The 26,111-nt window shown below is 47.5% G+C and overlaps 1 protein-coding gene across 5 annotated transcripts in view; it reads left to right on the plus strand.

Moving 5' to 3' along the window:
• The window catches only part of ABAT (4-aminobutyrate aminotransferase), an 89,855-nt gene that overhangs the window by 49,768 nt on the left and 13,976 nt on the right, over positions 1-26,111 (plus strand). For 4 of the 5 annotated variants that reach the window (XM_070779640.1, XM_070779641.1, XM_070779642.1 and 1 more), the window contains 9 exons: positions 5,312-5,409; positions 7,181-7,210; positions 9,461-9,578; positions 12,537-12,586; positions 20,305-20,385; positions 20,997-21,089; positions 21,569-21,631; positions 22,586-22,649; positions 23,630-23,811. In XM_070779640.1, coding sequence (XP_070635741.1) covers positions 5,312-5,409; positions 7,181-7,210; positions 9,461-9,578; positions 12,537-12,586; positions 20,305-20,385; positions 20,997-21,089; positions 21,569-21,631; positions 22,586-22,649; positions 23,630-23,811 — 779 coding nt within the window. The remainder of the gene's footprint in view (positions 1-5,311; positions 5,410-7,180; positions 7,211-9,460; positions 9,579-12,536; positions 12,587-20,304; positions 20,386-20,996; positions 21,090-21,568; positions 21,632-22,585; positions 22,650-23,629; positions 23,812-26,111) is intronic. The other variant, XM_019987846.2, reaches the window with a different exon arrangement.

Here is a 26,111-nt window from a genome sequence, read left to right on the forward strand (position 1 = left end):
TGCAGGAGACGTGGGTTTGATCCCTGGATGGGAAAGATCCCCTGGAGAAGGAAACAGCAACCCACTCCAGTATTATTGCCTGGGAAATCCCACGGAGCCTGACAGGCTGCAGTCCATGGGGTTGCAGAGAGTCGGGCATGACTTAGTGACTGAGCATGCATGCAGCTTGCCTCCCAGCAGCTCTGGTAGCCTGCTTCGGATGCCTGCCCCTCCAGGTTGCCCCCAGTTCTCAGAGCTCCATGCTTGTCATCACGATGTCTCCTTATTGTGTGTCCCGTCTGCCTTCTGAAGACAAATTGTCAGTGGAGTCCTTGGTCTCCTTGTTGAATGTTGCAGGCGTTTCTGTCTTGAGTGCGATAAAAAGCAGGAGTGTTGTCTCCCCTCCCACAGGCTTTATTTTTAAATAAACATTTATCTTGGAATATTTTAGATGTGCAGAGAAATTGCAAAGACAAAGAGATCCCACATGCTGTTCACCCAGTTTTCCCCAGTCTTATCATCTTACATCACCAGGATGCATTTGTCATTGCTGAGGAACTGACCTTAGTACTTTGATCTGAACCAAACTCTAGACTTGTGTGTGAATTTCAGCAACTTTTTCTCAGGGCCTCCTTCTGCTCCAGGGTCCAATCCAGTTTCATTGTCTCCTCTGGTCTATGAGTTTCTCAGTTTTTCCTCTTTCTTTTTAAACCTTGATAGCCTTGAGAAGTTATTAGTGGGTTTTGAGGATTTGTTTATTTAATTAGAAGATAAGCATATTAATGCTTACCCCTAATTATGTAACAAATAAACTCCAATGATACAGGTCTGTTGTGTTCCAAGTAGAAGGGAGAGTCATTAGCATGGAAGATTCATCAGGTCTTAGCTGCGGCTCATGACTACCTACCTAGCACAGGCTTAGTTGCTCCGCGGCTTGTGGATCTTAGTACCCCTGACCAGGGATTGAACCTGCATTCCCCACATTGGAAGGCAGATTCTTAACCACCAGACCAGCAGAGGAGTCCCAAGTGTTTTGTTTTAAACAAAAGCAGAGCAAATAACTCCAGTTGAACTTAATCTTGACTTTGGCTAGGCTCACATAGAGAACCCTTGCTGTTTGGGAAAATGGCATTTATTCATTGCTCTCAGAAGAAGATCTAGAGGACATTAAAAACATCAGACGGCAGCTTTTACAGTTTGGAGTTAAAAACTGACTCTGTGGATTGGCACAGTCACGGAGGATAGTAAGCATCATTATCAGACCCAGAGGATTGGGTTGAATTTACCCACCCTGCCTGGTCTTGCCTGTCAGGGCACACCCCTGCCCTCTGGGTGTGCTATTTTATTCATGAATGGAAATGTTGGGTCATTCGGTGTTGATTCAAACTTCTTCCTCCTTTTGGTAGTAATTTGCCTTTAAGAGAAGTGAGTCGTTTTGCTGCAAATGTTTCATTTCAAAAACCCACACTAGATGAGATGGACTATACATACATGATGCTCACAGCATCTGGGAAAGGAGAGGTCCAGTGGACAGACTGCCAGCTTCAGCACTTTCCATCTGTGTGACTCTGGGCAAATTAATTGACCTTTCTGAGCGTAGTGTCTCCTTTAACATAAGACTCATAATAACATTTACCTCCGATGGGGTTGTGAGGATTATGCGAGGTAATCCATGGAAATTACTCAGAATAATGTCCAGTATGTTCACCGTGAGTGCTCAATAAACGGACATCTGCTCACACAGCTTGATAGAAGGGATCCTGGAAAAGGCTTTCTTGATCATTCAAATCTTGTTCTTTTTTCTTGTGGTTTATGGCACTACACTACATGTCATCATTAAGTGTTGTGTTGGCATTTGGTCATTTTCCTCCACAAAAGTCACAATTAAGATATAGTAGGAAAAGCACAAGTTTTCTGGACTCAAGTTCTGGCCTTGCAAACTCACTAGCTATGTGACCTCAGGAAACTCGCTTAACCTCTCTGACCCTCATCTGTGAAATGGGAACAGTATCTTCTCACAAGAAGGTTGTGGATTAATCAAAACAATAGGTGAGGGGCATTCCAGCAGTTACGACATCACCTTCCAATGCAAGGGGGTCAGGTTCGATCCTTCGTCAGTGAGATGAGATCCTACAGGCCTAGGAGCCAGAAACACCAAAACATAAAACAGAAGCAATGTTGTAACAAACTCAATAAAAACTTTAAAAGTGATCCACATCAAAAAAAAAAAAAGTCTTTAAAAAAAGAATAAAATAATAGGTGAGCATTTGCCTAAATATATGTGAGCGTCTCCATCTTCCTTTTTCTGATGGCACATTTGCAAAAAAAAAAAAATTCAACAGACTCTGATTTTCAGGATTTCTACCCAGCATTTTTGTCCCTCTCCCATCCACACCCAGAAAGACTTGGAACACGGTAGGAACCAGTGCGGTTCCTGACCCAGATGCATCTGCCTCGCACCTGGCCTTGGCATCCCCGTCTCATGCCCCATCCGTCTCCACTGTGTCTCCCAGGTCCTACCCTGACCCCGCCTCCCAGCCCTGTTTACTCATGGTCCCCGCATCTTGGCAACCACAGCTCCCCGGGACCTCACATGCTCCGCTTTGAGGTCCTTTCAGCTGCAGGTCCCACTGCCAACTGCCTCCACCCCTGGTATTCCTGCAACCCCCAAGAAGTCTGATTGCTACAATGCGATGTCAAGACATATTCTGGAGAAAGGAAGAGAGGACTTGTGTGTCCTCATGAGAGGATGACTTACTGCTTATAGATTTTTCACTGTCCCCCCTTTTCTGGAAACAAAGGAAGAATGGCAGGTTAAGAGCCCTGTTTATCCAAATAGACCTGTTGAATGCAGGTCTGGTTGGAATCAGTCTTGACCAGTAACGCTGAGTTCAGGCCAAGGAAACGAGAAACAGTTGAGTGTGTGTGCGTTGTTTTTTTTTTAAGTCATCAGTATGGTCCATGATTTTTAATTCTCTGCTGATGGAATCAGATCTTTAGGAATTCCTTTTTCATTGTAAGATCAAACAAAAGATAATAAAGCTGGTATCTTCATGCCTGAAAATAAGGGTGGTATTGGATTTTAACTGGATTTTATGTTCAAAGGGCTCCACTTTATTGCATAATTAATTCAGAAACCTTTGATATTCAAGCAATTGTGAAAAATTAAGAATTTATGTTTTCTAATGTCATGGCTTTTTATAGTTTGGCAGGTCGTGTGTGTGCGCGCATCAGCGTGTATGACAGAGAGACACTAGCATGTTTTAGTATTTGTTTCCTCTCCTGTGTAATGCAATAAATAGCAACTACCCCTCAGCATTGTGGAAAGATGAAAAAAGATCACATACATGATCTTTCTTTTTAAAAAAAATTTATTTATTTGTTTTAATTGGAAGCTAACTACAATATTGCGGTGGTTTTGGCCATACATCAACATGAATCAGCCACGGTGTACATGTGTCTGTCCGTCCTGAACCCCCCTCCCACCTCCCTCCCCACCCCATCCCTCTGGGTTGTCCCAGAGCACCGGCTTTGAGTGCCCTGCTTCATGCATCGAACTTGCACCGCTCATCTGTTTTACATATGGTGATATACACGTTTCAATGCTATTCTCTCAAGTCACCCCACCCTTACCTTCTCCCACGTAGTCCAAAAGTCTATTCTTTACATTTGTGTCTCTTTTGCTGTCTCGCATAGAGGGTCGTAGTTACCATCTTTCTAAATTCCATGCATATGCGTTAATATACTGTATTGGTGTTTTTCTTTCTGACTTATTTCACTTTATATAATAGGCTCCAGTTTCACCCACCTCATTAAAACTGACCCAAATGTGTTCTTTTTTATAGCTCAGTAATATTCCATTGTATATATGTACCACAACTTTCTTATCCATTCATCTGCCGATGGACATCTAGATTGCTTCCATGTCCTGGCTATTATAAACAGTGCTGCGATGAACACTGGAGTACACCTGTCTCTTTCCATTCTGGTTTCCTCGGTGTGTATGCCCAGCAGTGGGATGGCTGGGTCATATGGCAGTTCTATTTCCAGTTTTGTAAGGAATCTCCTCACTGTTCTCCATAGTGGTTGTACTAGGTTGCATTCCCACCAACAGTGTATGAGGGTTCCCTTTACTCTACACCCTCTCCAGCATTTATTGTTTGTAGACTTTTTGATGGCAGCCATTCTGATGGGTGAAGATCACATACATGATTTATATGAAACATCTTATTGTTTAGTCACTAAGTCGTGTCTGACTCTTTCTGACCCTATGGACTGTAGCTCCCTCTGTCCATGGGATTCTCCAGGCAAGAATAATGGAGTGGGTGTGCCACACCACTTTCAGGATCTTAGTTCCCCCAACCAGGGATTGAACCCTGGCCAGGGCAGGGAAAGCATCAAACTCCTAACCACTGGACTGCCAGGGAATTCCCATCTCCTCGATGATTTTTAATTGACACAACTTGGGGCACAACTCGAGGAGATGCCACTGACCTCTAGTGGCCGGAGGCCAGGGATGCAGCTAAACATCCTATACCACCCAGGGCAGCCTCCCGCAGCAAAGAACCATCCAGCCCAGTGTCAGCAGTTCCAGGGCTGACAAATTTGAGTCTATATATACATATGGAGGAGACACAGGTTTGATCCCTGGGTTGGGAAGATCCCCTGGAAAAGGAAACGGCAACCCGCTCCAGTATTCTTGCCTGGAAAATTCCGTGGACAGAGGAGCCTGGCAGGCTACAGTCTATGGTGTCGCAAAAGAGTCAGACATGACTGAGCATACACACACAATACATATGGATATAGATAAATTTTTTTTTACAAAATCTGGATAATTTTTATTATGGATACATAATATTCCCAATATCCTGCTGTCCATGAAAACGGTGGGACATGGCACATTCTATTTACCAACCCTCCCTGTTGGACATTTAGGCTGTTTCTTCTCTGTTGTTGTTAGAAACAATGCTATGATGAATATTTTTAATCTACATCTTTTTGCACTGGTCCAATTATTTTCCGGATGAATCCTGAAAACTGAGTTTGCTCAGTCGAAAAGACTAGGAAGTCGGCATCACCTTAGCCTCACGACAGTGGGATGTGAGCATGCCTGCTTGCCTACAGCATCACTGGCACCAGGCTTTCCCACTTCTTGAAATCCTCAGGGTGCTTGTGGTACCCATGTCTGACCACACTCAGAGTTCTGGGATCGTCAGGCTTGCGTGGGTCTCAGGCCCTGGCACTGCCTCTGTTGGGGACTCCCAGTGTTGTAAGCGCAGGATTCTCATATCCTCTGTGCTCAGGGGTTTCTCACCACCTGTGTTTACTGCAGGATCCAGACACATCAGTCAGGCTGCAGCCAAAGTCGATGTTGAATTTGACTATGATGGACCTTTGATGAAGACGGAAGTCCCAGGGCCTAGATCTCGGGTGAGTTGAGCACACTTGAGTGGTGTGTTTCAGAAAAGAGCAAAAAGGGCCCATGGGGCAAGAACACAGCCATGCTGAGGGCCCTGTATCCTTAGCTGCTTTCAGAGAGTTCACTACTAGAGATCCAGAACTTTAAACCAGGCCATCTTTCCATAAGAAGTCAAAGAAGTCTTCTTAGAGGATATGTATCAGTTATCAATTGCTGTAATAGTGCTGCATAACAAACAGTCCCAAAACCTCAACAGCATACAAGTTGCTCATGCATCCATGGTTAACTGGCTGTTGGGTAGGCAGCTGTGTTGGGCTCATCTATGTGCCTGAGGGATGACTGCCCACCAGTTGATCTATGCTAGGCTTGTCTTGGGTCACTGTGGTAATGTGGCTCTGCCTCATGGGTCTCTCATATTCCAGCCAGCCAGCCTGGGCTTGTTCTCATGGTGATGGAAAGGAGCGCTTGCTCTATGTCTCTTGATCCAGGCTCCCCACTGACCCACCATTACTTCCACCTCGTTCTGTTGGCCAAAGCAAGTTACATGGCTTGTTTCTGAGTCCAGAGTCAGGGGCTGGGGCAGAGCATCCCACCAACAGTGAAGGAACCTGACTGTGTGATGTGGCACAGGGCGTGTATGGCAGATGCCTCCCTGAGCTTGATCTTGAAGGGCCACAAGGAGGAACTGGCAGGAGTGCATTCTGTTCTAGGTGAGGGGAATGGTGACAAGCCCGCAGGGTGACAGTGCATGGTGTGTGAGAGACTTTGGGCAGCTCAGAATCCATGGAATAGGTGTTAGAGACACGGCCAGGGGTGTTTCGGCTTCTCCCCAAAGAAGCTACAAAATCTGCATACACCACGCTTTGCAAGTCTGGTTAGCCTTGATTCTGGGTTATGAGTCCAATACTGTTTCTAATGTTTGCATCTAAAAAATAACAGTGAAAACCTTTGTAATACAAATTTAGTTTTTCTCTGCATATTTTGCAGGTTTTATCCATACACAGTGTCTTTGTTTTTTAAAAGTCAAAAGATGTTTCTTTTGACATTGAAACTATTTAATAAACTAGAAGTCTTTGTGCTGATGTAAATGATTGTAGCTAGTTTGCATGGCTCTTTGCTAACAAAAGAAGACTTTTTTCCATGCATATTTCTATTGGTGAGGGGTGAATTTTAATTTAATAATAGTAAAATAGCTGGAATAAATTTCATATTCTTATCATGAATATTATTTTGTATTTTTACATGGAAATATATGATTTTATGACACTAATTGCTAAAGTTTACTTTCTGTGACTTCTTTTCAGAAATGAAGTCCTTGTAATAGTAAAATCCCTAGTTTATAATTCCCAGTTGCTAAGTATAATTGTACAAATGATTTATGGAATGTTCAGATTATAATTATAAATGGTGCAGATTTCTATTTTCCTAATGGTGTGTTAGAGCTTTTATTTTTCCCTAAGTAAAAAAAGAGCCCATGCTTTTCGGGACATTAGATAAATATCTTCAGCTCAATTTTTTTTGGTTAAATATTTTAGTTTACTTGATTGTTATCTTTGAAGAGTCCGACCCTCCAAGCTGTCTGTTGCACTGGTAATTGAACTGGCAAGAATCATTTCCTACCAACTATTTCTCTTAAGGATTTAAAAAAACATGTATAATATTGTTGACTAACTATTAAGTTATTGACATGAAGGGGGAAAAGCCCCAAGACTTGGGAAAAGATGAAAGATTTTAAGCAAGTGTGTGTCCTTGCTATGAGGCTTTTTTTCTTCTCTCCTGCAGGAGCTAATGAAACAGTTGAATATAATTCAGGTAAGTGGGGAATCCTATCTTTGCTTCTTGGTTACAACTTAATCTGTGCTTATTCTTTTTATAAAACATGCTTTCGTTCTAAACCTTTTTTTCCCCCTAATTTCATCTGTTATTTCTTCTTTGACTCGTTAGGGTTTGTTTGTTTGTTTTTAATTTTTTATTTGGCTAAGGTGGGTCTTAGTTTCAGTACGCAGGATCTTAGATCTTTGCAGCATGGGGGATCTTTAGTTGTGGCATGTGGGATCTAGTTCCCTGACCAGGGATTGAATCTGACCCCCTGCATTGAGAACATGGAGTCAGCCCCTGAACCACCAATGAGGGGTGTCCCTCAATGGTTATTTACATAGTGTAATTCCCACATTTTGGTGAACTTCCCAAACTTCTGAGATTTCTAATCTCCTTCAACTGGGGTTGGAAAACTTATTTTGAATGATTTCAATCCTTGGAAATTTATTGACCCTTTTTTATGGCCTAGCATGTGGTCTATTCTAGAAAATGTTCTGTATGCACTTGAGAGGGATGTATACCCTGCTGTTGTTGGGTGGGGTGTTCCACACGTGTTTGTGAGATCTGCTGATTCTGAATGTTGTTCACATCTCTTTCCTCATTAATCCTCTGCCTGGTTGTCCTATCCGTTATTGAAAGCCAGGGACTGAAGTGTCCAACTAGTCTTACAGAATTATCATTTCCCTTCAGTTCTGGCAGGTTTTGCTTCATGTATTTGGGGCTGTATATCAGGTTTCCCAGGTGGCTCAGCGGTAAAGAATCCGCCTGCAATGCCAGAGACCTGGGTTCGATCCCTGGGTCAGGAAGACTCCTGGAGGAAGGCATGGCTACCCACTCCAGTATTCTTGCCTGGAGAATCCCATGGATGGAGGAGCCTGGCAGGCTGCAGTCCATGGGGTCCAAAGAGCCAGACATGATGGAGCAACTAAACAACAATATCAGCCGCTTACATGTTTATGGTCTTCTTTGTGGATGGACCATTCTGTCATCACAAAATGCCTTTCTTTACCTCTAGAAACGTCTTGTTTGTTTACCTGTTTCATCTGATATTAGTATAAAACATCCAGCTTCCTTATGATTACTGTGAGAATTATGTAGCTTTTCCTATCTTTTTACTCTCAACCTAATTTGTATTCTAGAATCTAAAATATATCTCATGTAGATGGCATATCACTGAATCTTTTAATGCAGTCAGATAGTTTCTGATTTTTTTTTTTATTGACTTGCTTAATCCATGCACAGTTAATGCTACCATTGATGTAGTTGTATTCACAGGTTCAGTTTTATTTTCTGGTTTCTTTAATTTATAACATTTGTTTATTTGGCTGCACTGGGGCAGTGGCATGTGGGATCTAGTTCCCTGACCAGGGATTGAGCCCAGGCCCCTTGCAGGGGGAGCAAGGAGTCAGCTGCTGAGCCACCAGGGAAGTCCCCAGTTTTATTTTTTGTTCTCTCTCTTTCTCTTGTCTTTTTTCTTCCTCACCTTGGTTTCTACTAATTTTTGGTACATAATGTGAAAATCTTCTAGTGTACCATTTTCATTTCTTTCACTATATACTATATATATATTATATTATCAATATATAATCACTATTGTTTTTTAGTTTTCTTAGGCCCTAAAACTTACCATATACATCTTAACTTTCCAGAATTTTCTTCAGACTTATTTTTCAATCTTTTTTGTTGGGATAAATAAAACACATACAGGAAAAAGAATCATCAAATACAAATCCACAGCATCATAAATGATTATAAAGCAAATCACCTATGTATTGATAATTACCTGCAGGGCAAAAAAATCCTACATTGTCAACAACCACAGACCCCATCCATGTGTCTTTAAATGGTCAGGACATGGTTTGAACCCAGGTCTCCTGCACTGCAGGGCCTTCCCAGGTGGTGCTAGTGGTAAAGAACCCACTTGCCAGTGAGGGAGACATGAGAGACACGGGTTTGATCCCTGGGTCAGGAAGATCTCCTGGAGAAGGGCATGATAACCCACTCCATTATTCCTGTCTGGAAAGTCCCATGGGCAGAGGAGCCTGGTGGGCTACAGTCCATGGGGTCACAAAGAGTCGGACACCACTGAAGCGTCTAAGCATGCATACTCGTGCATTGCAGGCAGATTCTTTACTGTCTGAGCCATCAGGGAGGCGCTTTACTTCAGCAGTTCAAGCTTAGTCCTGAAAGACTGGGGGTCTAGGGAATTTCAGTGAGCCTGATCCAGTCTCTTCTTTCCCCAAGAATGCAGAGGCTGTGCACTTTTTCTGCAATTATGAAGAGAGTCGAGGCAATTACCTGGTGGATGTGGACGGCAACCGGATGTTGGATCTTTATTCCCAGATCTCCTCGGTCCCTATAGGTAAGAGCTGGAAAATAAATCCCTGGATGGAGCTTCTTTCTGTGTTAGTCATGGTTATCTGGACTTCAGTCGCTCCTTCCAAGAGACATATCCTTGTGTGTGGCCAGACACTTCCCTCAAGGGCAGAGGAAAAGAACAAGTCATTTGCAGAGGGTATATTAGAAAAGGAACTTTACATGTCTTTTCTCATTTACTCCTCCCCCAAAACCTGACAAGTGTGGGTCTCGGTGAATATACCCGTTTTGTAGGTAGATAAGCAGAGTTTGGAGAAGAAGCACAGGCAGGATGTGAACCCGTGGCCAACGTCAGCAGTCTTAGGACTCCTGGATGAAGGTCGGAGGTGGGGATTCAGTGACAGTGGTTAATTAAGGGAGAGCTGGGGGCGGGGGGGTGGCGCAGAGCTATGGGAAAGGAGAGGGAGAGAAACAGCAGAGAGCAAAGGGGAGGTGAAGAAGGATGAGGTCTCAGCCAGAGACCAGCCACAGCCTGATTCCACAGGGCGGTGGGAGTGGGGGCTCTGGAATGTGAATTGCACCCCAAAGTCAAACCCAGACCAATGCGAAGAGGCTGATCTTTTGGTCCCCCTGGGCCAGTCGGGTCATCGCGCATCAGCTGCCAGGGGGAAGGATGCCATCTTTCAGGCAACGCGGCTTCCATTCATCAGGGGCAATTTGCCAGAGGAGGTGGCTGGAGCCACTTTCAGTGTCCCCCTCCCCCCAGGATACATGCACACAGAGCAGCTGGAAGAGGGGTGGCTGGGCCAAGAAAGTATCTCTCTCAGCAGGCTCACCTCCTGGCCATCCAGAGCAAGGCTGTCCTACTGCAGGAGGGAGAGGCAGGGCTGATGGGCACAAGCTGTTTGTAGCTTGGCTGGTCTGTGTTTCTTTGGTCGATGGAGTCCTCACGGCACCCGCCGATCTGTAAGCTGAGTATCTGTGAAGCCTGTCCCTTCGTGGATAATCCTGGAATATTTACAGCTCCCCACCCACCTCCAGCCCCCTCCACTCACCCGGTTAGGGTCTTTCCACAGAGATCCGCCCCTGCATTAGGTTTCCACGCCTCCTCTGCTTTTGCCAAGTTGGGTCCCTCAAACCTATTTATTTCCCATGAAGATGAGATCCAACAGCAGGCAGATATATGACTCATTGTTTCTGGTAAGTTCATCATTCAGAGATGCCTTGGCCTCTGAAGGTGACTTGGAGTCTGAGATTTACGAATCTGTCTCTCCATGTCCTACCAGAGTGAAAGGGGTAAAATCTCGCATTATCCCGAAACCGTGGGCCCGTCTCTTCCTGGCTAACCCCTATATCCTCCCCACCACCACCCAGGGCTCCTTCAGCTCAAATCCCCAGCCAGCCGGCATCTCTATGGGGCTAGGGGAATCGGGCTGATCAGACTGGCAGCAGTTGTTAAAAGACCAAAAGTTCAGGGCTTCCCCAGGGGCTCAGTGGTAAAGAATCCACCTGCCAATACAGGAGACACGGGTTCGATCCCTGATCCAGGAAGATCCCACACGCCCTGGAGCAACTAAGCCCGTGTGCCCCAGCTTGTGAACCCGAGCTCTGAAGCCTGTGCCCCGCAACAAGGGAAGCCACCGCAATGAGAAGCCCACACATTACAACTGGAGAATAGCCCCAGCTCTCCGAAACTAGAGAAAAGCCCACACAGCTATGAAAACCCAGAGCAACCCAAAATAAATACATAAATAAAATTATTTTTTTAAAACGCCAGAAGTTCTAAAAGTTTTGTCTCTGGCCACCTTTATTTTACATCTGTAGTCATTGAAATAATTTTTTTTAACTAATAATTATTGAAAATTTGCTGTCTGGCATAGTGTCTTCCAAGGGCTTCCCAAGTGGCCCTAGTGGCAAAGAACCTGCCTGCCTGTGCAGGAGATGTAAGAGACTCGGGTTGGATCCCTGGGTCGAGAATATCCCCTGGAGAGGGGAATGGCAACCCACTCCAGTATTCTGGACAATCCCATGGACAGAGGAGCCTGGCAGGCTACAGTCTATGGGGTTGCAAAGAGTCTGCTGAAGCAACCTAGCCCACATGCATAATGTCTTCTGTGTTCTCTCACTTAATCCCTACAACCATCCTATAACGTCGGATCTTTTAATATCACCTCAGGCCCATCAATAGGGAGTCAGTTTCAAGGGGTTTCAGGGTTCCCACGGCCATCCAAGGAGCCTGAAGGTTTGCACCAATGACTCTGCCTCCTAAGCTTACTTCTATAATAGCAGCCTCCAGACAGCTACCCCTGCCCTGCGGTGTGGGCAGGGGGCGCCCCATGACATCAAAGACTCGGGTGTGCAGGGACTTCCCTGAGGGTCCAGTGGCTAAGACTCTGCGCTTCCACCGCAGGGGGCACAGGTTCAGTCCCTGGTCTGGAACTAAGATTCCACCTGCTGCTCGGTGTGGTAAAAAAAAAATCCAGCAATAGGATTTCCTGATCAGAGGGGCTAGCTCTGCTTTCATCTTTCTTTCTGAAGCCAATAAGAAAAGTTGCATCTGTGGCTTAATGTGATTCCCTGACACTGCCTTTATCTACTGAGGCAGAAAAGTTATCAACATCCAGGTAGCATGGTAAGAGTCAGAGCCCAAAGACCTCTGGCCACAGGTCAGTTGGGAAAACCCCCAGAGTGGTCCTTACTTGGGGAACAAGCAATTCCCAACCTTGGTCCCGGCACCCCTGGGGGTGGGGTGAGTGGTGGAGAGACGGAGGAAGAGTGTTAATCACTCTCTCCCCGGGTCCTCACACCACTGCCCCAGTCCACAGCCCCTGCATCCGACAGAGTGAAGTTACAGGGCGTTTCCCAGGCAGGGCCCCAGGAATGGGCCTTTGTGTGTGAAAAGGGTTGCCGGGTTGGAAGGGAAGGGAGGAGGCAGGCGATGGGGTGAAGGGCAGGGGACCCCCAGATACGATGCTGGTCTCTAACTGTATCTTCCTCTCCCCAGGTTACAACCATCCTGCTCTCATGAAACTCGTTCAACAGCCTCAAAATATGGTGAGTGCCCGGGGTTGTGTTCATGGAGATTCAGAGGCTGACTGGGGCAGCCTTTGGAAATGGTCCATCCATTCAGTCCTCCCTGAAATATTTGTTGAGTCCATACAGTGTGGTAAGCCCTTGGAACGCCTTGCCAACACCGCGCCCTGCTCCCACAGAGGCAGCCAGTTAACCACACACATAAGCAGAGAATCGCAGCCATAGGAAACGCCACCAAGCGAGACAATCAGTGCTGTGTGGGCACAAGACAATGATCATGACAATAATGAGCAATAATTAAGAGCATAATACGTATAAAGACTGTGGCCGGCACAGATCGAATATTGCCAAGTCTCTGAGGCGGCTACTGTTGTTATCCCTGTTTTACAGATGAGGGAGCTGAGCCCAGAGAGGTTAAGTATTTGTCCAGAGTCACACAGCCAGAAGAGGTGCTGGAGATAAAAAACCCAAGGGAGCTGGGCTTTTTTAGGGATGGACGGGCTGGGGGTTGAGGGAGAGTGGTCCCTATAGGGAGTGGAGGGTGGGAGGGAGAGGTGCAAGGAGCTTCAGGTACGAAAGAGGGCATGGCAGCCGGATCAGAAGAGGCAGGAAAGGTCCAAGAGTGGTGGGGTGGCAGGCAGGGGCTGGGGCAATTTCCCATCCTTGGCATTGCTACCGTTTGGAGCCGGATTCTTCTCGGTGGCGGGGGCTGTTGACTGATGACGCTGGCTGTAACACACATGGAGATGTGCGTGCACACTCAGCGTGCTGTGTGCGTGCATTTAGTCGCTTCAGTCGTGCCTGACTCTTCGACCCATGGACTGTAGCCCACCAGGCTCCTCTGTCCACGGGATTCTCCAGGCAAGAATACTGGCGTGGGTTGCATGCCCTCCTCCAGGGGATCTTCCCGACCCAAGGATAGAACTCAAGTCTCCTGCATAGCGGGCAGATTCTTTACCATCTGAACCATCAGGGAAGCGTACTACTGAATGAATTGTCCCCTGTTACCCAGTGTTTCTCACCTTTTTCTTCCCATTATCACTCGCTTAAGGAGTCTTTTTTTGGCCGCACCATTCTGCATGTGGGATCTTAGTTCCCCAACCAGGAATTGAACCCACAACCCCTGTAGTAGAAGCACAGAGTCTTAATCACGGGACCACCAGGGAAGTCTCTCCAGAGGCTTTTTAGACATTATTTCCCCAATTATCCTCCCCAACCATGAAACTTTAAAACCACCCTGTTTTAGTTTCCTGTTGCTGGCATCACAAACTACCACCAGCCTAGGGATTTAAGACAACAGCCGTTTGGGGTCTCACAGATCTTATGGGTCTAGAATCTGGTGAGCAAAGCTGAATGCTCTGCCTCGAAGCTCACAAAGCTGAGGTCAGCTCTTAGCTGGAGGCTCCGGGGGAGGATCTGCTTTGGGGCTCATTCAGGTCGTTGGCAGAGTTCGTTTCACGTGGTCCTTCCACCGTCAAGCCAGCAGTGTATGATCCTGCTCTCTTTGTATCCCTTCTCTGCCTCTGCCCTGAGCCAAGGGCTCGTGTGGCTGCAGTTAGCCCACCCAGAAGATCTAGGACTGTCTCCTTTCTGAGCTGAATAGGAAGCTTAATAAGACCTGCAAAGCCCCCTCTGCTGTGTAACAGTCACAGTTGTGGGGAGGGGATAGAGTAAGGTATCTTCTTGGAAGCCATAATGGTGCCCACAACACACCTATGATGCGTGGTGTGTCTGTACGTATGAAGAAGTGTGAAGCGTTAGTCACTCAGTCATGTCCGACTCTTTGTGACCCCAAGGACTGTAGCCCACCAGGCTCCTCTACCATGGAATTCTCCAGGCAAGAATACTGGAGTGGGTTGCCATTTCCCTCTCCAGGGGATCTTCCTGACCCCAGGATCGAGCCTGCATCTCTTGCATTGCAGGCAGATTCTTTACCACCGAGCCACCATGGAAGCCTCCCCTTACTTCTAACAGCACATGGACAGAATCGTACTGTGTGTGCTCTTTATCACATCTGGCTTATCTCACTCAAAATCCATCTGGAGATGTGTCCTTGGTAGCCACAGGGCATCCATCCTCCCGGCTTTAATCGTTCCATTGTGTGAACGCACTGTAATTAGCATCCTACCTACCTCGGATGAGCATCTGAGTCACTTCTCACAAAGGCCACTGCTGTGGACCTTCCAGTGTGTCTGTTGGTGACACAGTCATGCGTCCCACGATACAAGACGTAGACAAAGCCAGTCCATCTCTACAGCAGTGTGCACACATGGTCAGCCTCAGCAGATCCCCAGATCCCCGGACAGTTTTCCCTCTGGCCACTCCCCAACCTACCCCCCTACCCCGGGCGCCACACATCATTAGGGCTTCCATTTTTCTCAGAGTGTGACATCATGTCCACACATAAGGGGTGTGATTCCCAAAAAGAAATCAAAGAAAGACAGGAGGACTGAAAGCCTGACCCCGGCAGGAACCAACTCTTATTTTTTATAATATTTGTATATTTGACTGTCTTGGGTCTCAGTTGCAGCACGTGGATCTTTGTGTGTGTCATTCAGGATCTTTGGTTGCAGTGCACGGACTCCCTGGGCTTCCCCCCATCATGGTTCAATGGGTAAAGAATCTGCCTGCCAATGCAGGAGTCGCAGGAGCTGCAGGTTTGATCCCTGGGATGGGAAGATCCCCTGGAGGAGGGCATGGCAACCCACTCCAGCATTCTTGCCTGGAGAATCCCATGGACAGAGGAGCCTAGCGGACTACAGTCCATGGGGTCTCGAAGAGTTGGACACGACTGAAGCGACTGAGCACGCACACACTCTCTAGTTCAGTGTGCGGGCTCTACAGCACAGGCTCAGTAGTTGGGGCAAAGCTCCACGTCATGTGGGGTCTTAGTTATCTAGCGAGGAATCGAACCCATGTCCCTGCACTGCAAGGAGGATTCTTAACCACTGGACCAGCAGGGAAGTCCCCTCTCCAGCCATAAAGAAGCAGCAGAAGATAACAGGAAAGAACTCAGCTCCTCTTTACCTGTGGGCCGGTGTACCTGCCTGGGAGGGACCTGGGGATGGTTCTCACCTCTGATGGGTTGACAAGTTCAGGAGCTGCTCTGGCAGAAGCCTCGTCCCCCCACCCCCCAAACCCAGGGTGTCTGGCGAGGTCTGTTGGTGTCTCCGAGCGTGTGTTTACATTCAGAGCCCGGCTTTGTTTCGAAACGTTCTGCGGATCCCAGATGCCTCAGCAGTTGGTGCTAAAAAACTGTGTCAACAAACACGCCAGACACATTTGCCGTGTCAGCTGCCTCCGGAGGCAGAGTGGCCCCAACAGCACGTGATTTCCAGGCCCAGGGATTCTGATTTGCGGGGGCAGGGGCGTGGGGAATGCCCTGCGTCCACCTATCCCTGCCAAGAACCTGGACACCACCCCTCATCCTCCCTTCCCCCAGCTAGGCGGGGACCAGTCCTAGCTCCCCCTCTTCCAGTTGGAGTTTCCCATCAGCCCCTCTCCATCCCTTCCTCCCACCTCCATGTCCATTCTCGCCTCCTCCAAACCATCCTCCAAACTGCTCTGTGCCTGGAACCCGCTCCTGGTACCCACTGCCTTCAGAATGCCTCCCAGCTCCTCCTCTTCACATGCAAAGCCCTTTGTGATCTGGCTCCTGCTTCTTCAGCCTCATTTCTTTCTTTTTTTAAAAATTAATTTATTTATTTTTATTTTTTTGATTGCACTGGGTCTTCATCGCCGCAAAGCAGACTTTCTCTAGTTGCAGTGATCGGGGGCCACTCTTCCTTGTGACGCACAGGCTTCTCACTGCAGTGGCTTCTCTTGTTGCAGAGCACAGGCTGTAGGCACACAGGCTTACATAGCTGTGGCGCGTGGACTTAGTTGGTCCTGTTGTGTGGAATCTTCCCGGAACAGCAATTGAATCTGTGTCCCCTGCATTGGCAGGCGAATTCCCATGCATTGTACCACCAGGGAAGTCCCAGCCTCATTCCTTAACATCTGTTCACTTAATGATGGATGGAATACCTACTGTGTGCCGGGCACTGTCCTTGGTGCTGACCTCGATAACACGATCACATTCTAGGTTACAGTCCAGAATAGTCTGGACCAGTGTCTGGATCACAGATCAGATCTGCCTAGATTGCCACCTAGACCGTAGTCTGGATCAAGGTCTAGATCACAGTGTGAGCTGATGTCGTTCTTGCAGAGGGCTGGGTATGGGGCAGGGAGACTGGCACAGCCTCAGAGAAGTGACCATTGACCGCCGCAAGCTCAGCAGAGTACATCTGAGGCGTCAGACAGGACGACCTTGATTGACGTCTTCCAAACTCTTAGCCCAAGATGAGCTCAGGTGGTGGTCATGGTGTTTTTTACCTGTCCTGGGCAGGCTGTTGCCAAGTCATTGAAGTCTTGAGATGGTGCTTATCAACCCTTTCATACCCCAACCACATCACCTATAATTCATGTCCCGGGTCACCTGGATCTAACCGGTTGCAGTTAAAACTTCTTATGTCCCCGGGACGGCCTCATCACACTGCTCACAGGCTATACAATATCACTGGTCATTGCATGTGAACCACTGCAATGAACGATGAGTGCCGACTGACATCTGTGGTACTTTGGCTGGGCTGGTCATAGGGCAGCTGACCTTGTCAGCTAAGACATCAATGTGACCTCCAGGCCTTTCCACCTGCGTGATTCTGTCCTTCAGGACTAGCTCCTGCCTCATCCATAGGCTGTGTCCTCTCACTGGCTCCTGACGAGCACCCAGGAAGGCATCCTCATTTTCTCAAATAAGGACCAGAGAGGTTAAGTGACTTGCCCCAGGTTGCACAGCCACTTAAACCAAAGCCCATTCTCCTCCTTCTGCACTTTACAGCTGCTGAGTCTGATGGCGAGGATTCTAGAAACCTGTCCTCAATTGATTCTGCTACCCAGAGTCCCAGGTACCTTCTGTTCTTAATGAATGCCACGCTTTGCCGAACAAGAACACCACCCCCACATCTTGCCTGGGCCCAGAGCGGCAGTCGGCCCAGCCATCTACCTGTGCTGGCAATTCCCCTCCACCCTGAGCTCATGATGTGTTTGGTTTCCTCAGAGGCACATTGACTGTGTGTGTGTGTGCTTAGCTGCTCAACCATGTCTGACTCTTTGTGACCCTATGGACTGTAGCCCGCCAGGCTCCTCTGTCCATGCGATCCTCCAGGCAAGAATACTGGAGTGGGTTGCCATTTCCTTCTCCAGGGAACATAATGAATGTCTTGAAGCCAAAACAAAAGACCGCTCAGCACCTCCCACAGGCCACCCAAGGTCTCCGGTCTCTGCCAAGCCTACTTACCAACAGCATCTATAGTTTCAGGTGGAGGCTGCCTGCAGTGCCGGCAGAGGATGGGATCGGAAGTCAGCCAACCTGGGTTTGACTCATGGTTCTGCCTCTTTCTATCTGTGTGACTTGAGGCAGGTTGCTTGACCTCTCTGGTCCTCCATTTCCCCGGCTCTACAGTGAAAAGGGTTAACTCCCCCCCATTGTTATTAGACCTATGCAGCTAGTCACAAAGAAGAAAAACCAACCAAGACACGAGGCTACCACGAAGTCTAGCCAGCCACGCCGAATCGCAGTGCCACGGGAGGATGGGTGCTGGGACCCGCCTGTCCTTGAGTTTCCTCCTGTTTGGATTTGCGCTGAGTTTATTTACATAGCTGAGTCTGAGAGAGAAGGGTGCCTGAGAATTTCCAGGCTCAGTCAATCCTTCCTTACTTTTTAACTTGACTCACAGGATCTTAGTTCCTGGACCAGGCATTGAACCTGGGCCCCTTGCATTGAAGGGCTTCCCTGGTGGCTCAGATGGCAGAAAATCTGCTTGCAATGCAGGAGATGTGGGTTTGATCCTTGGGTCAGGAAGATCCCCTGGAGGAGGGAATGGCAACCCTCTTCAGTATTCTTGCCTACAGAATTCCATGGACAGAGGAGCCTAGTGGACTATAGCCCCATGGGGTTGCAAACAGTCAGACATGACTGAGCAATTAACACTTTCACTTGCTTTGAAACCATGGAGTCTTAACCACTGGACTATCAGGGAAAATCCCCCAATCCTCTTCTTGATGACCTCATTGCTTATCCGCTGTGCAGACCCCACTCAGACTCTTGCTGATCCTTCAGGGGGCACTGGCTGCACCTGGAGAGACAGATCAGCTCTGTTCTTATCCCCATTTGCATTTCCATTTGCATCTTTTCCATAAGGGTGGACACATGCTGATACATTTATCAACAGCCACAGAAGGTACACCAGTCAGTGAACCCTAACATACAACTGTGACTTTGGACATGCCATTTTACCAGCAACACAACATTATCATCAGTGAATGTGCCTTTGTTTGCTTAACCTAATTTTGGCATTTAGAGTGGTTCTCCTTTTGGTTGAGTGACGCTCCCTCGTTTCCTGTGTTTCAGAAGCGAGTGTCTGTGTAGTGTCAGGTATGCACTGTAGATTTCCTTACAGAGGGAATCCTTCTCTAGACCTGCCTCTATCAAAAAAAGGGAGTTTTCTAACGCTACTTCTCTTCATCGGCAGCTCTTTCATTAGCCAGCTTCTTCATCCGATTGCTCTCCTACACCTCACTCTTTAAAACTTACAGTTACTGAGACCTCTTTCTCGTTTTTGTTTTTTTTTTTTAATTAAAATATAATTCACATGAGGTCAGATCCATCCTTTGCCATATACAATTCTATGGATTTCAACAAACCCATAAACTGGGAATTCCCTGATAGTCCAGCATGGTTCCACAGCAGGGGGCATGGGTTTGATCCCTGGTCAAGGAGCTAAGATCCTACAAGCCACTTAGTGGGGCCAAAAAATAAATAAAACTTAAATTTTTTTTTCAAATTTGTTTGATAATTTTTAAAATAATTTTATTTATTTATCTATTTATTTTTTGGCTGTGCTGGGTCTTCATTGCTGCACAGGCTTTTCTCTAGTTGCAGGGAGCAGGGGCGACTCTGTAGCTGCAGTGGACAGGCTTCTCTTTGGGGTGGCTTCTTCTGTTGCAGAGCACAGGCTGCAAGGTGTGCTGGGAATCTTTGGAAAAGCAGGCGGGCAGTTTATCAACGTGAGGCTGCCGTCAAGGCATCCTTCTTAAATAAAACTTTTTGGTGTTGTTCAGTCGCCAAGTTGTGTCCTACTCTTAGCGACCCCATGGACTAGTATGCCAGGCTTCCCTGTCCTTCACTATCTCCCAGTTTGCTCAAATTCATGCCCATTGAGTCAGTGATGCTATCTAACCATCTCATCCTCTGCTGCCCCCTTCTCCTCCCGTCTTCAGTCTTTCCCAGCATCAGGGTCTTTTCCAGTGACTCGGCTCTCCGCATCAGGTGGCCAAAGTATTGAAGCTTCGGCTTCAGCATCAGTCCTTCCAGTGAATACTCAGGGTTGATTTTGTTTAGGATTGACTGGTTTGATTTCTTTGCTGTCCATGGGACTCTTAAGAGTCTTCTCCAGCACCACAGTTCAAAAGTGTCAATCCTTCAGCACCAATTCTTTCTTTAAAGTGATAGCGCCATACCCCAGTCAAGAAACTGACACTTTGTTTTCAACCCAGAGCCATCCTAGTGGATTTCTCTAAAATGCAGGAAAATCTGTCATTCCTGGAAGTGTGAAACACATCCACTCTGAAAAGCATCGCCGGTGGGCGGGACCTGGGTCAGGCAAGAAATCACTGCTGGCATCCTGGCTTTTTTGCAGAGCACATTCATCAACAGACCTGCCCTCGGAATCCTTCCTCCGGAGAACTTTGTGGAGAAGCTCCGGGAGTCCCTGCTCTCAGTGAGTGACTCCATGGGGACAGACTGCAACATGAGGACCCACCTCCGCCCTCCCCACTGCTGGCCCTTGGCTCTGATCTTCAGGAAGCCAGAGTAGCTGGAAAGGAAAGGGTTGGCATCCGTAGCAGTTAAGGATGGGGTGTTTCTGCATTAGTCTCACTCTTCCTGCTGTTTCTTTCAGGATGAGTCTTTTTAAATTTTTCCTTGCAAGAAAAGCTGGGATCCCTCTCATGCTAGGGGGTGGGGTAGGGGGAAAGAGAACCCAGGGGAACTTAAATTAGCATGGATCCCACAACTGGAGCTTTGCCTGTGTCCTTCAGTCCTCCCTGACTTTGGGTTTCAGTGGCCACAACGATCAGTGTCCTTCGGAATCCTGACTTCCCACCTGTAAAATGTACAGGCAGTGGTGGGGAGGGCCATCAGGAGGGACCTATGGGCTTCATTCACCTTTTTCCCTCTCTGGCCTCCAGTCCCCAGGCCTTTCTTGGCTTCTCGCTCACCCTCCCAGTCTGGCTGCGTCCAGGACTCCATACCTGGTTCCCTGCCCGCACGTAGTGGTCAGCTGGAGGGAGGTGGGGAGTGGGGAGCCCACAACTGTTTCCCTCTCCACAGGTGGCTCCCAAAGGGATGTCCCAGCTCATCACGATGGCCTGCGGCTCCTGCTCCAACGAGAACGCCTTCAAGACCATCTTCATGTGGTACCGGGTGAGGTTTGGGGCATGCATGCGTGTGCACGTATGCACACACACACACACACACAGACTCCTCAGCCCCCAGCTGCACAGTCCGCCCTTGTCCAATTATTCACCCAAGTTGGGCAGAATATTGGACATCAGTGACCATGTCCAAAATCCAGGGAAGGCCACTGGCTAGTCAAGCCTTTCTAAACATCCCAGCAGAGAATGGTACAAAACCTCCCCAGTGTGCTACGCTAGTTTACCTGGAATAACGTACCATCTCACAGATCTTCACTGTTGCCAACAGAAGAAGGATGAGCCTTATCCGTCCATCTGTTTCATCGCAAGCACTATGAACGGTCTCGGGCCTCCATCCATACATGTAACATTGACATGTGTGAGCAGCTCTTCAGAAAGCACCCCCTCATGGCTTAGATGTGGGTGCAAAGCAGCAGCTCTCCCTGTCCCAGAGCATCTCTGAGAATCTTTTCTGTTCCATCTTGTCAGAGCAAGGAAAGGGGCCAGTCGAGTTTCTCCAAAGAGGAGCTGGAGACGTGCATGGTCAACCAGGTGAGCCCAGCACCCCCTGCTGTCCTCCTCAAGTCGGAGGGTGTCCCGGTTTGTGAAAAAAAAAAAAAAAAACCCACAACATCTGTGAAGTGCAATAAAACAAGCTGCATCTCATATCACATTTGGAGATGAATAAAGGAAAACGACCTGAGGGTATTCTGGAGTTTGTGGGAGAAGGTGCTAGAGTTTTTCCTGGGAGTCTCGGGGACCCAGTGGAGTTGAGCCAGGTCAACGTCCCAGAGACTCAGGGGCCCCCAGGGTGGCCTCTGCAATGTCCCCAGCAGCTCTTCCTGAGTCGCCTGGAGGCAGGTCTGATTTCCTTGCTGAGTGGAGAGTCAGAAGGCAGTGCAGCTGTGCCGTTCACTTAGGGCCAGGAGACGCCTGGGTGTTCGTGAATTCCTCATGCTCCCAGGGGCAGCCCTGGAGGGCCAGGGAAAGCTGGTGTTCCTCCCCTCCTGCTGATCCAAAGCCTGGGCATGTTCTGTGAGGGGCCCAGCTCAGCATCAGGTCATGGGCGGCAGGTACCACCCCCACACCTGGCCCACCTGTGGGCTGTGGGAGCCAGAGCCACCAAAGCAGGGAAAGGAGAGGGGCTGGGAGGAACTTGAAGAGCCCGTCGACAGCTGGGGTGGTGATGGAAAGGAGACTGGGGGGTGGTGGGGGCCCTGGGGCAGCATGCCCACCCACCTTCGGGCTTGGCCGGGAAAGATGGGCGCCCGTGATGCAGAACTTGTGAGAAGACAGAGGTTCAGAAATGTATCTCATGAAACCTCTTGATTTACAAAAAAGAAAAAAATCCACGGGCTGGATTTTGACCTCTGGTGTCCAGTTTGTAACTTCCCCCTGCGAAGGACCCTTGGTTCCTCTGAGATTTCATGCTCCTCGAGGTTCATGGGAGCAGCCACCTAGGTCCCTAGTTCACAATCCTGACCGATGGTTGTTTCCTGGTTCCAGGCCCCTGGGTGCCCTGACTACAGCATCCTCTCCTTCATGGGTGCTTTCCACGGGAGGACCATGGGTAAGAAGGGCCGTGGGATCCAGAGGTAGCAGGTAGAGTAATAATAACAACAACAGCAATAGCTGCCTCTGATCGGGCGTGGCGGCTTCTACTTATGGTCTCCTTGATTGCACACCATTCTCTGCAGACTAGGGGTGGCTGTTCCCACTTTGCAGATGTGGAAACTGAGGCTCAGCAAGGGAAGGAACATTCAAGGCCATTCAGTGGCAGAGCTAGGATTTAAACCCTTGCCTCTCTGCCTTCAAAGAGTTAGTCTGTGATAAATCAGAAAGCAATGACACACACACACACACACACACAGAGGGACACAAGTGTGCCCCTTCAGCTTCAGGATGTTCCCAGAACTGGGGTTCTGCGGGCACCGGGTCTCCCCAGGCTGCCCCATATCATTCTCAAAAACAATCTGGCAGAAACCAACACAATATTGTAAAGCAATTTTACTCCACCTAAAAAGTAAATTTAAAAATAATTAAAAAACATTTGCTGTGGTCCTGCTTTATTGAAGGTACCATTCACTGAAGGCACAGTAGTTCTGAAATGAAAAAAGTACAATCTTTGCCTTAAAAAAATCTAATAGATAAAGACTTTGGGAATTAAGAGTGTATCTTGACTTGCCCTAAAGTTTTTATAACTACGGTGATTAAAACCAGGCATACATGAAGCTTTAGAGAGACCATGTAATGGATTTGTTGTTGTTGTTCAGTCGCTAAGTAGTATCTGACTCTTTGCAACCCCATGGACTTCAGCACACCAGGCTTCACTACCTCCCAGAGTTTGCTCAAATTCATGTCCATTGAGTCGGTCCTATAGTGATGTAATGAGTCAGTGATGTAATGATGTAATGGATAGAGGAGTTAATTCTGTTTATGAGAAATCCAATCTTCATTTTCTGTGATCCAAAACATAAAATTTAATAAATTCACAAACTTTGAAATTCTTAAAAAAAAAAAAAAAAGAATGGTCCACCTTCCTTCCCCCAGCCAACCTCTGCTCTTCTGTTCTGCTGGGCTTAGGTTGCTTAGCAACCACGCACTCCAAAGCCATTCACAAGATCGACATCCCCTCCTTCGACTGGCCCATCGCACCGTTCCCACGGCTGAAATATCCTCTGGAAGAGTTTGTGAAAGAGAACCAACAAGAAGAGGCCCGCTGTCTAGAAGAGGTAACACCCGGACCCTCCCGGTCCTCTCCTCAACACCCCTTCCTGACCCTCAGCACACCGAGAATTAGCCCAGATAAGAGGAATAGACACAGAGTGTCTGGGGATCCATGTGGCACTCCCTGGGTGGGTCAGAGGAACAGGGAGCCACGTGTCCCGATGTTCCACGTTAGGAAAGGCAATGAGACACTGATTTTGCCACCCAGCCTCCATCACCCAGCTTCTGGTACCAACTTCTGTATCATTTAAGTTTCTTTGGGGACAAGCTTCACTGAGTCCAGAATAAGAGAAAACGAACTGATGGAAAGAATATGGGACAGCTCATAGGGAAACTGATTCCAGGGGATCCTCTAATCCCCTGTGTCTCAGTCTTCGCCAGAATCCTGGGGCTTTTGGGAGAGCCCTGGAGGTTGCAGGGTCGGGGGCTAAGGATGGGCGACCCTGGTCACCACGCCTTCACTTCAACCAACAGCCCCACCTTGATCTGTCCCAGATATTAGGGTTCCATGTAAGATGTTGAAAGGATTGTGTTGTTTGAGGGGGCAGGTGGGGAGTGGCTATCACTGTTCATCCCTGTTCAGATTTGGATTTGAGCTCAGATCAGGCTGGTTTCCCTCTTACCCACATCTTTCTTTTGAATTAATAGGTTTCGCGTACTAGGTGTGAACTAGGTGCTAGGTATGTCGTTGTTGTCGTGGTCTAGTCACTAAGTTGTACCCGACTCTTTTTCGACCCTATGGAGTGTAGCCTCCTGGCTCCTCTGTCCATGAGATCTCCCAGACAAAAATATTGGGGTGTGTTGTCATTTCCTGCTTCAGGGGATCTTCCCAATCCAGGGATCGAACCCACATCTCCTGCATTGCAGGCAAATTCTTTACCGCTGACCCACCTGGCTATTTAGTGGTAAATAAAAGAAGCAAGATGATGGAGTCCAAGCAAAATAAGGCCAGCCACAAGTCCCCACAGCCTTCCTAGTCATATTTTTAAAAGGTAAAAAGACCTGGGAGAATAATTTTAATAACATTTTATTGAACCCAGTGTATCCCAAAATATTACTGTGTCAACACGTCATTAATATTTTTAAATTATTGATGAGATATTTTTATATGCTTTTTTTGTGTTGAACCTTCAAACTGCTGGGTGTGTTTTAGACGTAAAGTACATCTCAGTTTGGACCAGCTGCATTCCAAGTGCTGGATAGACATGTGTCTCTTCTGCATCCTATCAGAAAGTGCAGACTAGTCAGAAACACAGCACTGGACAAATAAATGGAAAAATAGCCATGCAATGACAAATTGCAAATGACACTCAAAGCAAAAAAAGCATCTGACCACTTCCGTGGGGCCATTGGTGAGGCAGAGACCAAAATTACATCATTCACATAGATGATTTTCCTTTAATTCTGCATAACAGAGAAAGATTGCACTTGTTACTCTATCTGGGTATGTGGTTTGGGTTTTTTAGATTAAGTATAATTATTAAATTATTAATGAAGTATCACAATTACTATTCCTTAATTATTTATAAGATGATGCCTGTTTTAGAACAAGACTCCAAGAAATATAACCACTTGGGGAAAATCAGATGCTTTTCTTACTACTCCATCACTGTTAACAGTTAAAAACTTTTTTTTCTTGTAATGAGCTATCAGAGATCAGATCAGTCACTCAGTCATGTCCGACTCTTTGCGACCCCATGAATCACAGCATGCCAGGCCTCCCTGTCCGTCACAAACTCCCGGAGTTCACTCAGACTCACGTCCATCGAGTCAGTGATGCCATCCAGCCATCTCATCCTCTGTCGTCCCCTTCTCCTCTTGCCCCCAATCCCTCCCAGCATCAGAGTCTTTTCCAGTGAGTCAACTCTTCGCCTGAGGTGGCCAAAGTACTGGAGTTTCAGCTTTAGCATCATTCCTTCCAAAGAAATCCCAGGGCTGATCTCCTTCAGAATGGACTGGGTGGATCTCCTTGCAGTCCAAGGGACTCTCAAGAGTCTTCTCCAACACCACAGTTCAAAAGCATCAATTCTTCGGTGCTCAGCCTTCTTCACAGTCCAACTCACATCCATACATGACCACTGGAAAAACCATAGCCTTGACTAGACGAACCTTTGTTGGCAAAGTAATGTCTCTGCTTTTGAATATGCTATCTAGGTTGGTCATAACTTTCCTTCCAAGGAGTAAGCATCTTTTAATGAGCTATAGGGAAGGAGAATCTGAAAAAGAATATGTGTGTGTTTCTGTGTGTGTAACTTAGTTTGCTTTATACCAGCAACTAACACAACACTGTAGATTAACTATGCTT

The sequence above is a fragment of the Bos indicus genome, chromosome 25, assembly GCF_029378745.1.
Source record: "Bos indicus isolate NIAB-ARS_2022 breed Sahiwal x Tharparkar chromosome 25, NIAB-ARS_B.indTharparkar_mat_pri_1.0, whole genome shotgun sequence".
NCBI classification, from domain to species: domain Eukaryota; kingdom Metazoa; phylum Chordata; class Mammalia; order Artiodactyla; family Bovidae; genus Bos; species Bos indicus.